The 13243-nt window shown below is 37.3% G+C and overlaps 1 protein-coding gene across 3 annotated transcripts in view; it reads left to right on the top strand.

Moving 5' to 3' along the window:
• NT5DC1 (5'-nucleotidase domain containing 1) overlaps positions 1-12887 on the top strand; it is a 112639-nt gene extending 99752 nt beyond the window's left edge. For all 3 annotated transcript variants that reach the window (XM_086317193.1, XM_086317192.1, XM_086317194.1), the window contains exons 11-12: positions 1778-1946; positions 11103-12887. In XM_086317193.1, coding sequence (XP_086173319.1) covers positions 1778-1946; positions 11103-11218 — 285 coding nt within the window. In that variant the 3' untranslated portion in view covers positions 11219-12887. The remainder of the gene's footprint in view (positions 1-1777; positions 1947-11102) is intronic.
• The last annotated feature ends 356 nt before the right edge of the window (positions 12888-13243 follow it).

Raw genomic sequence — 13243 nt, 5'->3', positions numbered from 1 at the left:
AGAAGAAAGGAGTCAGGTTTCTATGAGGTTTCCACTGAGTAACATTTAGTGTTCAGCGTGACACTGGGAACTCTGTGAACTATATAGCTCTGTGGACTGAGTTAAGAAGAGTTTTAAAATAACCTTCCAGGAGGTGGACCCTCTAACTTGAGGGATTGTGGAGGAGGTTTCCCTTAAAGAGAAATTTGGTTTCTCTACAATGTAAAGGAAATTTGGTTTCTTTACAATGATTTGAGAATGCACAGACAATGAAAAGAAAGTGAAGACATGGTGGGAATGTTTCCTTCAGCATTATGTAAACAGTAGCTCCATCTTCTGCCATAGACCCCTTTCCTTGCTAATTCATTACAAACACAACATTACATAATGGGCTTTCTGGGATCTCGTTTATAAGAACACTAACCTCATTCATGAGGGCTTCACCTTCATGACCTAAGTGCCTCTTCAAGGCCTCACCTCATAATTACATCATCTTGAGGATTAGAATTTCGACGTACAAATTTTGGAAGGACATGAACATTTAGACAGTAACAGCATCCATAATACGTTGAACCAGAAAGGGTAAACAAGTCTGCTTTCCTCTTTTCAGAGGAATAACATGCAGCCCAGATTACCAAAACTCAGTGTTGGTAGAACCATTATCCACATATAGTCTGTGCAATGTGAGTCATCTCTTCTTAGTCTCATTAGACAAAGACAATGAGCCAAATAAAAGTTACACTATAAGCTTCTCTTTACACCTTGAGAAATTATATTTAAATACACCTTAAATGTATATACAGAAGCACAGATATTTGTATTCCATACTGCTTAGTATGTTTGGTGAAATCCAAATAAATTCTTGCTAAGGAATTTCTAAACAACAGCATCATCTGAAAAACATGTATTTTCATCTTACTTCACAAATTGAGTTCCAGCACAAAGAATCATGAATCTAAAGGCATACTGGGGACTCTCTGATGCTCTAAAACAAAGTTTTCATCCAGAAAGTATGACAAATTTTATAATTCAAATTATATGGGTGTGATGGGATTTTTTTTTCATTCTTAATTTTATACGGCATCTATAAAACACTGAGAAGTATTTCTTGAATAAGTCTTTTATTTAGTCTACATTTTTCCTGTGCCTGCTATGTCCTAGGCACTAGGCCCTAGCGATAAACTAATACATGAGATAGTTCTTCACCTTATATAGTTCATAATCTGTCCAGGGCAAAAAGTAAATAGTATGATAATTACAAGATGGTTTGAAAAGTACTGTATTAGGAATAAACTCAAGAGTGTGAGAAAATGGAGGAGGAGACCTAATCTCACCTAAGTGTGGAAAGTCAAGGAAAACGTCCTAGGTGGTATCCAAACCAGATCCCAAAGGCTGAGAAAGGCGTTCCCAGGCAAAGCCGGGAGAGAGTACTTCAAAGGACTGCTTTGTTGTTTAGTCATGTCTGACTCTTCCGCAACCCCATGGACTGTAGTCCGCCAGGCTTCTGTCCATGGGATTTCCCAGGTGAGGGTACTGGAGTGGGTTGCCATTTCCTTTTTTAGGGGATCTTCCTGACCCAGGAATCGAACCTGTGTCTCCTACATTGGCAGCTGGACTCTTTACTGCTGAGCCACTGGGGAAGCCCTTAAAGGACTACTGAGCTTTGTTTTACTTTTTATATAGTCTGGCTAAACAACTGAAATTTCTGCAGAGTTTTTCTATTTTGATTTACTTAGTGGTGGGAAAAATGAGGTTGAACACTAATTAATCAGTTTCATTATTCTGTTTCTTGTTTCAGGGATCAAAGGCAAAGCCTCTGAATACATCATCTAAAAAATGGGGCTCTTTTTTTATTGATTCAGTTTCCGGACTGGAAAACAGAGAAGATTCCTTGGTTTATACATGGTCCTGTAAGCGAATAAGTGCTTACAGCACTATTGCAATTCCAAGTATTGAAGCAATAGCAGGTAAGAGGGAAAATACTTAAGAGCTTTGCCTGTTACTGTGGACTGAGGAAGAGTTTTAAAATTGAAAAAGACACATGTATCCCAGTGTCCACTGCAGCACTGTTTACAATAGCTAGAACATGGAAGCAACCTAGATGTCCATCAACATATGAATGGATAAAGAAGTTGTGGTACATATACACAATGGAATATTATTCAGCCATAAAGAAACACATTTGAGTCAGTTCTAATGACGTAGATGAACCTAGAACCTATTACACAGAGTGAAGTTGTTCATTTGCTATTATTTTCTCCCATTCCAGGGGTTGTCTTTTCCCCTTGCTTACAGTTTCCTTTGCTGTGCAAAAGCTTTTAAGTTTAATCAGGTCCTACTTGTTTACTTTTGTTTTTATTTCCATTATTCTAGGAGGTGGGCCATAGAGGGGCTTGCTCTGATTTATGTCATCAAGTGTTCTGCCTAGGTTTTCCTCTTAAGAGTTTTATAGTTTCTGGTCTTACATTTATGTCTTTAATCCATTTTGAGTTTATCTTTGTGTATGGTGTTAGGAAGTGTTCTAATTTCATTCTTTTACATGTAGCTGTCCAGTTTTCCCAGCACCATTTATTAAAGAGGCTGTCTTTGCCCCCTCTTATATTCTTGCCTTCTTTGTCAAAAATAAGGTACCCATAGGTGCATGGATTTATTTCTGGACTTTGTATCTTGTTCCATTGGTCTATATTTCTGTTTTTGTGCCAGTACCATACTGTCTTGATGACTAGCTTTGTAATATAATCTGAAATCAGGAAGGTTGATTCCTCCAGCTCCATTCTTCTTTCTCAAGACAACTTTGGCTATTCGGAGTCTTTTGTGTTTCCATATGAATTGTGAAATTTTTTGTTCTAATTTGAAAAAATGCCATTGGCAATTTGATAGGCATTGCATTGAATCTGTAGATTGCATTTGGTAGTATAGTCATTTTCACAGTATTGATTCTTCCTCCCCAGGAATATGGAATCTCTCTCCATCTGTTTATGTCATCTTTGATTTCTTTCATTAGTGTCTTGTAATTTTCTGTGTACAATTTTTTTGTCTCCTTAGGTAAGTTTATTCCTAGATATTTGATTCTTTTTGTTGCAGTGGTGAATGGGATTGATTCCTTAATTTCTCTTTGATTTTTTTCATTGTCTCTTTGATTTTTTCATAGAAAGGCAAGTGATTTCTGTGTATTGATTTTGTATTCTGCAACTTTGCTAAATTCACTGATTAGCTCTAGTAATTTTCTGATACTACCTTTAGGGTTTTCCGTGTACAGTATCATGTCATCTGCAAACAGTGAAATTTTTTTCTTTAAAAGAAGAAAATTTTCCCATGACATATGTAGGTTTCTCTTGGATAACATATAGATATGGCAGTTGAGGTAATTAGGACTTGCCTGTCTGCTGGAACCAACTGCAAATGCTGCACTTTTTTTTTTTTTTAATCAGCCTGGAGTCACAGGATAAAGCTAGGGGAAAGTTACCAGGACAGGATGCTAAGGAGGCCCAGTTGGGCGATGCTGACTTTGGGGCCTGCTTTTCTTCCTCTTTGCTAACTCAAGAGAAGGCACCCAAAGGAGTGAGTGGCTTTTTTTGTAGTTTCATGAATGTACAGGGGTAGAAAGTGTGTGTGTAGGCGGGGCGGGGGCGGGTGGCGGTGGTAAGACCTGCCAAAGGAGGGATAGACCTGATAGACTCTCTGAACCCATCTTGAGACCCTGAAGGATGAATTAGAAGTAGGCATTCACAGGAATTAAAGCTCAGCTTTTTTATATATATATATTTTATGGAGAAGGCAATGGCACCCACTCCAGTACTCTTGCCTGGAAAATCCCATGGATGGAAGAGCCTGGTAGGCTGCAGTCCATGACATCGCTAAGAGTCGGACACGACTGAGCGACTTCACTTTCCCTTTTCACTTTCATGCATTGGAGAAGGAAATGGCAACCCACTCCAGTGTTCTTGCCTGGAAAATCCCATGGATGGAGGAGCCTGGAAGGCTGCAGTCCATGGGGTTGCTGAGGGTTGGACACGACTGAGCGACTTCACTTTCACTTTCATGCATTGGAGAAGGAAATGGCAACCCACTCCAGTGTTCTTGCCTGGAGAGTCCCAGGGACAGGGGAGCCTGGTGGGCTGCCGTCTCAGGGGTCGCACAGAGTCGGACACGACTGAAGCGACTTAGCAGCAGCAGCAGCAGCAGCAGCAAACCTTTTTTGGTTATGGTTTAACCATCCAATACATCTGTTCTCGGTTCTTCTTTTTCTTGCCCTTTGTGGGATTTTCCTTCTCTGATCTCTTTCTCCTTCTCTTTTCAAAGAGAACTTTAAATCCTTCACTTCCCAGTCATACAGGACAACTTAGCAAGTGATTCCTGTTTCTTGAGTATGCATCTACACCCTGTAGGTTATTCTTACCTTTGACTAATAATGGTTAATTCAGACACTTACTCCAGGACCAATACAATGCTTTCTCTAAAGAGATTTTGGTGACTGAGATTTTCTTTCATCTCATTACATTTTCACGTACACTTTGAAGCTCAACTTTAAATCATTCTTCTTTTGAGGCAGATAACATCTTTTAGGACTCAAATTATTAAAAAAAAAAAAAAACAATTTATATAGTGTTCAGCATGTAATGAAAAAATAGCCAGGTGTGCAAGGATATGAGACTACACTAACAGAAGTAACCAAGGATAGAAAAGAAAGGAATGAGAAATTTGGTAGATATATAAAAACTTGGGAAAATGGAAATTCTTATTAAAAAGTCAAAATTAAGAACTGAATGGATGGGTTTAACAGAAGAGTGGCCACAGGAAAAGTGCACTGGTATCCTGGAAAATCAGCCAAAAAAAAAAAACCCACAATAAATCCTGAAGAGGAAAAAGCATGGGAGATACAAGCAGAGGGACTATGAGACACAGGAGATAGAATGAGGAGTAAGATTCCTGTCATTAGAATCTTAGGCGATGAGAGAATAAGCCAAAAGCAGTAGCTATAGACTTTCCAAAAATGATGAAAACAAATAAGCCAAAGGTTTAAGAAGCCCAAAGAACTGAAACACGGTACATAAAAGGAAATCCCGAAGTTAACTGCTAAAGACCACATAATTAAGAAATACTAAAAGCAGTCAGAGAATAAAGACAGATTGATTTCAAAGGAGTACTTCAACAAAAGAGAAACAAAAGCCAAAAGACCGTAAAGTGATATCTTTAAATTGCTGGAAGAAAATGATTGTCACCCTTGATAGAATTCTATACCCATTAAAAATATCATTAAATGATAAAAAAAAGTATTTGTAGACAGAAATGGAGCTTCCCTGGGGGCTTAACGGTAAAGTGTCTGCCTGCAATGCGGGAGACATGGGTTCGATCCCTGGGTCAGGAAGATCCCATGGAGAAGGAAATGGCAACCCACTCCAGTACTCTTGCCTGGAAAATTCCATGGACTGAGGAGCCTTGGTAGCCTACAGTCCATGGGGTCACAAAGAGTCAGACACGACTGTGCGACTTCAGTTTCAGACAGAAATGGAGAAAGTGTATCTCCAGAAGACGTGCACTGTGGAAGACACTAAAGGGTATTGTTGCCCATGCAAAAGTAAAAACGGTCCCTATTGGAAGACGAGAAACCCAAGAATAAATGAATGTACAGCAACAAAAGGACATGTGAATAAATGGGAACTGTAAATATGTGAGTATTTACAGTTAGAAACGATTTTTTTTTAATCCTATGAGGTTTGAATAAGGAAAGAATTTTAAGACCTGACACCAAGGGCATATAAATCTCATAGTAGAGTGTTCTAACATATATGGCAAAGGATGAGAGCTATTAAACCAAAAATGCATATCATAGTCTCTAATAAGATATTAACTATGAAAAGAATTATAATTATACACGTACTGATCTAATTATGTAAAATAATTTTAAAACTCCAAAAAAAATTAAAATGGGGACAAAAAGATGCAGAAAGTTTGAATATCAAAAGATGGAAAGAGACAATACCATGTTTATTGTCATTCAATCAGTAAGATGTGTCTGACTCTTTGCAACCCCATGGACTGCAACATGCCAGACTTCCCTCTCTCACAGTTTCCTGGAGTTTGCTCAGATTCATGCCCACTGAGTGGGTGTTGCTATCTAACCATCTCTTCCTCTGCCACCCACTTCTCCAGTACCGTGTTAATGGTAACCAAAAGAAAATTAAGAGTTAGCTCTGTTAATGTGAAGGGGATAAAAAAAATCCATTATTAACATGAAAGAGCATCACTTCATAATAATTTCATCCTCTCTTCATAATAGTAAATTCACCCTCTCTTCTCTCAGGTCAGAACTTAATCCCTCCCTGTTTTCTCAGTACCAAGAAACTGCTGAAAAATCCACTCTGTTTTACAGAGGGGTATATTTCTGCGTTTCCTTGCAGAGTTTGGCAAGCAGCTTGAGCCCACAGTTCAGTTCTCCACACCTTCCTCTATTTTAGGCTACAGCCCAATTTTTTGTCTCTGTAGCCCCTCAAGACTGCCAAAATCTCTTCTGGTTTTCCTGCTGCTGGTAACTGCCCCTTCCACGCCTCCACCCAGAATTCAGGTGCCTGAAGGGAAAAGCTGTGGCAGAATGTTCACTCACTTCACTGCTGCTTTCTCCTTTCCAAGAATTGTGTGTCCTTGGGTCTTAGTAGTCTCTTCAATTCTCCAATGACTTCACTCTGACGTTTTTATTTTATCTAGCTCTTCTAGTTGGTATCAGCTCCAGTTCAGATGTGGTTTTCCTTGAATCTCAGATTCTTCTTCCTTAAACTGGGTGTATACCACCCTCACAGGACAGATGTGAAAGTAAAGCAAGATATTTTTCTGATGTTTAGTAGTGGGATGATAGTGATGACTAAGACGTGTGGCCTTCCAAAAAGTCCATCTTCTACATCAGTATCCAAATCCAATATGTCAATACATCTTACTTGCTGAAATACTCATTTTTCACTAGTTTCAAAAGCATTTTTTTTTTCATTTTGCTCCATGCTTACACACATAAAATTAAAGAATATGTTTCTTTCTTTTACATACAATTTTCTTATTGAAGAAATGGACCTTGTAACATGAAGGGAGGGACTGGCCCAGAATTACACTGTCATTTTCAGTTTTTATATTTCACTTTCTTTCCTTCACAGTGACTCAAATTTATAGTGAGAGTAGGATTTTATGATAATGGAAGTCAATGAATTATTCTAAAGTACTTGAATTATTCTAAAAACTGTTCAATGGGATATGGTTCTGAAAGAGTAAGAGACTTAAAGAAAAGTGACTCTCCATTATTCTAGGATTTAAATATTTCTCAAAAAAAAAGGGAAAATAATCCCTGTCTTCTAGGGTGATCACTTCTCCTTAAAGAAGCAATAATAACATCAGTGTCTCCCATTTTCATTTTCCCAAACTTTCCTTCCTCAGCGCCCTGAAAGAGAACTTGGCAGAGCCTTTGTCTTCTGACTTTTTTTAGGAGAAAATACTTAGTTGGACTCACCAGTAGTCAAACAAAGCCAAACAAGTAGATTGTTTTTGTGGAGAAAGAATGAGAGTTGGTATATTACATTCAGTATTGATTTTGATGCCTAAGACATTTCCTCAAAAGGCAAAGTATTAGTTTCTCTTTAACTTAGCACTCATTGCTTATGATCACATTCTCATAAGGAAATCCTCTCGCATAGAACTTGAAATTATTTCAGTAACATATTCAGTAAATTTGGATAGGACTGTGTAATCTACCTGCAAGTACAAAAAAAAAAAAAATGGCTGAAAGAAAAACAGTATGATGGTCATGGCTTTTAAAATCTTTATATAAATGTTATCCTGTCAATATCTTTAAAAAAAGTCACAAGAGTTGTTGTATTTCTGTGTTTCATTATTTTACACTGAACTTACTGTTTATGAATATTCATTTTGGTTCAGTTCATATAATTATTAGATAATGTGGTTGATATTATAGTATATTCAGTACACAGTTTAATAGAAAATTACTGTGGTAAACAAGAATTTGGTTCTTTGTCTATCATTCTCTTTTCTTCCAAACAGCACCCAACAGTGATTTTCCTAAGACAGATGCAAATATCTCCCTCTTGGTGAACCCCAATCTGGACATCCTTTTTTTTAACGGAATAGTCATCTGACCTCAGTTTGGCTATTCCATACCCAGTTTCTTAACCTTAGTAGACTTTCTGCTTCCTGTGCTACCTGGAAGACAGAATAACATTCTGTTTTAAAGGAGATAGGGAATGAAAAACCTGATACTCCCCATCATTGCTTGAAACCTTCCTGAATTCATGTAATGTTTCTTTGCATGCTTAGTCATGTCCGACTCTTTGCGACCCCATGATTGTAGCCCACCAGGCTTCTCCGTCCATGGAATTTTCCAGGCAAAAATACTGGAGTGGGTAGCCATTCCCTTCTCCGGGGGATCTTCCTGACCCAGGGATCGAACCAAGGTTTCTTGTATTGCAGGTGAATTCTTTACTATCTGAGTCACCAGGGAAAGTTTCTTTATTCGTCTGTATTCTGTTAGATGTGATTCTCTCATTGACATTTAAATGCGTCAGTCAGTTCAGTCACTCATTTGTGTCTGACTTTTTGTGACCCCATGAACCACAGCACGCCAGGCCTCCCTGTCCATCACCAACTTCCAGAGTCCACCCAAACCCATGTCCATTGAGTCGGTGATGCCATCCCATCTCATCCTCTGTCGTCCCCTTCTCCGCCCACCCTCAATCTTTCCCAGCATCAGGGTCTTTCCAAATGAGTCAGCTCTTCGCATCAGGTGGCAGCCAAAGTATTGGAGTTTCAGCTTAAACATCAGTCCTTCCAGTGAACACCCAGGACTGATTTCCTTTAGGATGGACTGGTTGGATCTCCTTGCAGTCCAAGGGACTCTCAAGAGTCTTCTCCAACACCACAGTTCAAAAGCATCAATTCTTCGGTGCTCAGCTTTCTTTATAATCCAACTCTAACATTCATATATGACCACTAGAAAAACCATAGCCTTGACTAGATGGACCTTTGTTGGCAAAGAAATGTCTCTGCTTTTTAATATGCTGTCTAGGTTGGTCATAACTTTCCTTCCAAGGAGTAAGCGTCTTTTAATTTCATGGCTGCAATCGCCATCTGCAGTGATTTTGGAGCCCCCGAAAATAAAAATCAGCCACTGTTTCCACTGTTTCCCCATCTATTTGCCATGAAGTGATGGGACCACATCCCATGATCTTAGTTTTCTGAATGTTGAGCTTTAAGCCAACTTTTTCACTCTCCTCTTTCATTTTCATCAAGAGGCTCTTTAGTTCTTCTTCACTTTCTGCCATAAGGGTGGTGTCATCTGCATATCTGAGGTTATTGATATTTCTCCTGGCAGTCTTGATTCCAGCTTGTGCTTCCTCCAGCCCAGGGTTTCTCATGACATACTCTGCATATAATTTAAATAAGCAGGGTGACAATATACAGGCTTGACGTACTCCTTTTCCTATTTGGAAACAATCTGTTCCACGTCCAGTTCTAACTGTTGCTTCCTGACCTGCATATAGGTTTCTCAAGGGGCAGGTCAGGTGGTTTGGTATTCCCATCTCTTTCAGGATTTCTTAGAAGCATTTTTTATAGATATTATAAAAGTTTGCAGTATATATTACTGCAATGTTTGTTTTATAAGTGTTTTGATAATGTAATCATTTTAACCTTTTAATAATAGCTACCTTTACTTTAGGAAATGTATAGAAAAGACAGAGAAAGAGGTAGTTGGGTCACCTCTTAGCCTGTATCATTTTGGTGGCTTACAAGAAGTCCAGAACCTCAGGTGCACTATTTTTGAAACTCAGTTTTATCAATTTTATTTCCAGTGCTTTTTAATGAGCCTTTTTAATGGCTGAAAATATGCTCCGGCTAACTTGAAGCAGTGAAGACCAGTGAAATTCACTAATACTGAAAAATATTGAATGTTTTTCTATTCAAAGTAATCTTAGTTTTCTCTGACCTCAGAAAGGCAGTGTTCCTTCTTCGCAATTTTCAGCACTAGTTTTTTCCTCGTAAGGATTAACTGTTTGGGTCTTAATGATTCTTACTGGCATTTAAAATATAATTTTTATTTTAGTATCATTTTCAGAACACTCAGTACTACCAAATGATGTTTTACCTGTAAAATTTGTGAAATAAGGATTACTAACCAGTATCTGCATGTGGAATGAATAATCATTACATGACGTAGGTCTTAATGTTTCACTTGTAATATTTATGGTAATGGTTCTTTGAAGAAACTTAGGAAGAATATATCTGAAGGCTAGCTTTTGAGATATTTATATGAAAATGTCACAATGTCCCACAATCGAGAAAGTACGAATTTTATGTTCTCTCCACACATTCCTCTTGTGGCTGTGTGTGTGTGCGATGCTTATCGTATGGAAAAGTTGCCATATTGTGCATATTGGAATTAGTTAGCTAAGCATTCAAAGATTATTGTTCATAACTCTCTTACTGTTCAGGGCTATGAAGATTATTGCCTTCCCAAGTGGAGCTAGTGATAAAAAAAACCTGCCTGCCAATGCAGGAGACATAAGAGACCCAGGTTTGATCCCTGGGTTGGGAAGATTCCCTGGAGGATAGCTTTGCAACCCACTCCAGTATTCTTGCCTGGAGTCTCCTATGGACTGAGGAGTCTGGCAGCCTCCAGGGTCCATGGCGTCACAAAGAGTCAGACATGACTCAAGCACCTTAGCACACACACATGCATGAAGATGATTAGTTCTCATTTTCCAGTTACATAAGTTTCTGGATAAAGGCTTAGAGATGTTTAAATTTAAAAAACAAATCAGAGGAGTGTTCCTATTTTGTGTATTTACTTTTGTGTAGAGAGTCAATAAAGGAGTTTATTCACTAGTTAGACCTCTGAATATAATTTGCAATATCTCTAAATGTAATTTGACTTAAATATTACTGTACATTATATAGGAAAAGACATCTACACTGTTCATTCCAGGTGCAACCTATCCTGGTGACAAAAGAAATATTAAAATTATGAAACTCTAAAAACTTTCACTATAAATAACTATCAAATATTGATTTGTTTATATTTATAAAAGGCCTTCTGAGATCTGCAGAATAATTTTTTTTTTTTTTTTCAGAATTACCCCTGGACTACAAATTTACAAGGTTCTCTTCAAATAATTCAAAAACAGCAGGCTATTATCCAAACCCTCCATTGGTCTTATCAAATGCTGGAAAACTGACAGCCAAATAAACTATCTTTACCAAAAAATGAGTGAAAACCATATATGCAGCAAATGTACTGTAAACATGTTAATTCTCAAAAACTACTGTAAAATGTTTTATAGAAACAAAATTATTAATGAAACATGACCAAGAAATTGGTATGTTTTCCATAGGTCTCCTTTCTATAGAGATTGTCTTGATACCCAACGACACTCATTATGTTAAAATCTCAGTATCTTAGAGTTGAAAAGAATCTTATCAATATTTTCTATACTAGTAGTTCTGAAATTAGAATTACCTGGGGCTATATATACGTATATACATACATACATACATATACACATACATATTTACACACTTACCTAGACCAGTGGCCCTCAAAGTGTGGTCCCCAAACCACTAGCATAGCAGCAGATGCAAACTTGATAGAAAAGTAAATTTGCACACCCCATCCCGGACCTACAGAATCAGAAAATCTGGGACTGTGACCCAGCAATCTGTGTTTAATTATAGTATGACTCACACCAAAGTTTAAGAACCACTGGCTAGACTATAACCTCCAGACATTGGTTTAATTGATCTGGGGATACAGATGAACATTGACATCTTTAATATGTCCCAGGAAAATGCAGCCAAAATTGAGAATAACTGATCTATACCTGTTGTTTGAATTTACAGTCAAAAACACCAAGTCTAGTCAGATTAAATTATTATTCCAAACTATCAGATTTTATGCTATTTTCCTAATTTCCCAAACAAGGAGATAGACATGATGTCTTCTGAGACCTCGCAGCCATAATGGGACCTGGATGATAGAAGAAGCCAACTGTTTGAGCCTCCAGTGTTAATCATTAGGGTTTAATTTTTTTTTTCCCTCCCTAATGTTTTCTTCATTTTCCTCCCTAATGTCTACTTCACTTTTCATTCACTTTAAGTCGTGTATTCTCAGTGGGGCAAAAATTGGTTCTTGGTGTAAAAAAAATCTTAATGCAGTGGATTATGGTTCTCCATATCTTTATTCTACACAATAAAATCTTATTCCTTAGTAAATTCTCTCATTAGGGAGAAATGTAATTTAAAGCTAAATTTATTAATTAAATATATTTTTTCTTCTAGGGCAAGGGGCAGTGGTAATGAAAAAAGAGGTTGAAAAAAGTTATTTTTAAAAGGTTTTATAGATGTATTGCAGTCCAGGATTATTGTGTTCTATGTGCTATGTGTAGTCATATTAATAGCGGTTTGTTGCAAGATGTTTGGACCCAGATAATGTTTACAGTATAAATTCCTGGCTACTCTTTATGCTGTAATTTCACTCTGTCCATCATGGACAGAATCAGAAAACACTGGTCACCATCATTTTACTTGGTTTGTAGCCAAGAGTTTAACATGTTGATAGATGCAATGAAAAGATAAATATTTTGTTAAATTTTTAAATGCTCAAATAATCCCCAATATATTGTGGGATTGAGTATCTCAGGGTAGGTAAACAGTTACTGAATTTTTTTCTCTCAAAGTTAGTAGCTTTCTTCAGTATCTGTTAATAAATGTTAATGTCTTTGAAATTTATTTCCAAAATCTCATTGGAATATAATAAAGAGCTGCACAATCAAGCTTAGGGCTCAAGGAAAGATGCTGTTTTCATGTATACTTTCATGGATACCTTTGATTTCTTTTAAAAATAAAGCTATTTTTCCTTATGCATGTTTATTTTGTCAATGGCAAAGAATAATATATCTTTAAATACTTCTAAACTGCTATTATTAATATGAAAAATGAGAACCTCCGAGTAAGTTAATTTCATTCTTTTAGCCACTGAGGAGTGGAAGAAATTGATTCAAGTCAGAAGTTCTGGTGCTCCTCTCAGCAGTACCTACCTAAGAAATCTGAACAAGTTACCACCTTTCAGTTTTTTCCATTTGTCAAAAGAAAATTAAAGTTTATATCCAAGTTTCCCCCCACTTTACTAGCAGAGCAGTCAGTGCTTCTAATGAATGATCTGTTGAATTGTATTTAAACTTTTAAAATTATTATTTGTTTCTAAAAAGTGCCAGAA

This window comes from Bos grunniens, chromosome 9, assembly GCF_055505025.1.
Source record: "Bos grunniens cultivar Pamir isolate PY7600 chromosome 9, Bosgru_T2T1.0, whole genome shotgun sequence".
Classification (NCBI taxonomy): Eukaryota; Metazoa; Chordata; class Mammalia; order Artiodactyla; family Bovidae; genus Bos; species Bos grunniens.
The sequence above is the reverse complement of the archived record's forward strand: the minus strand, read 5'-3'. Positions and strand labels throughout refer to the sequence as shown.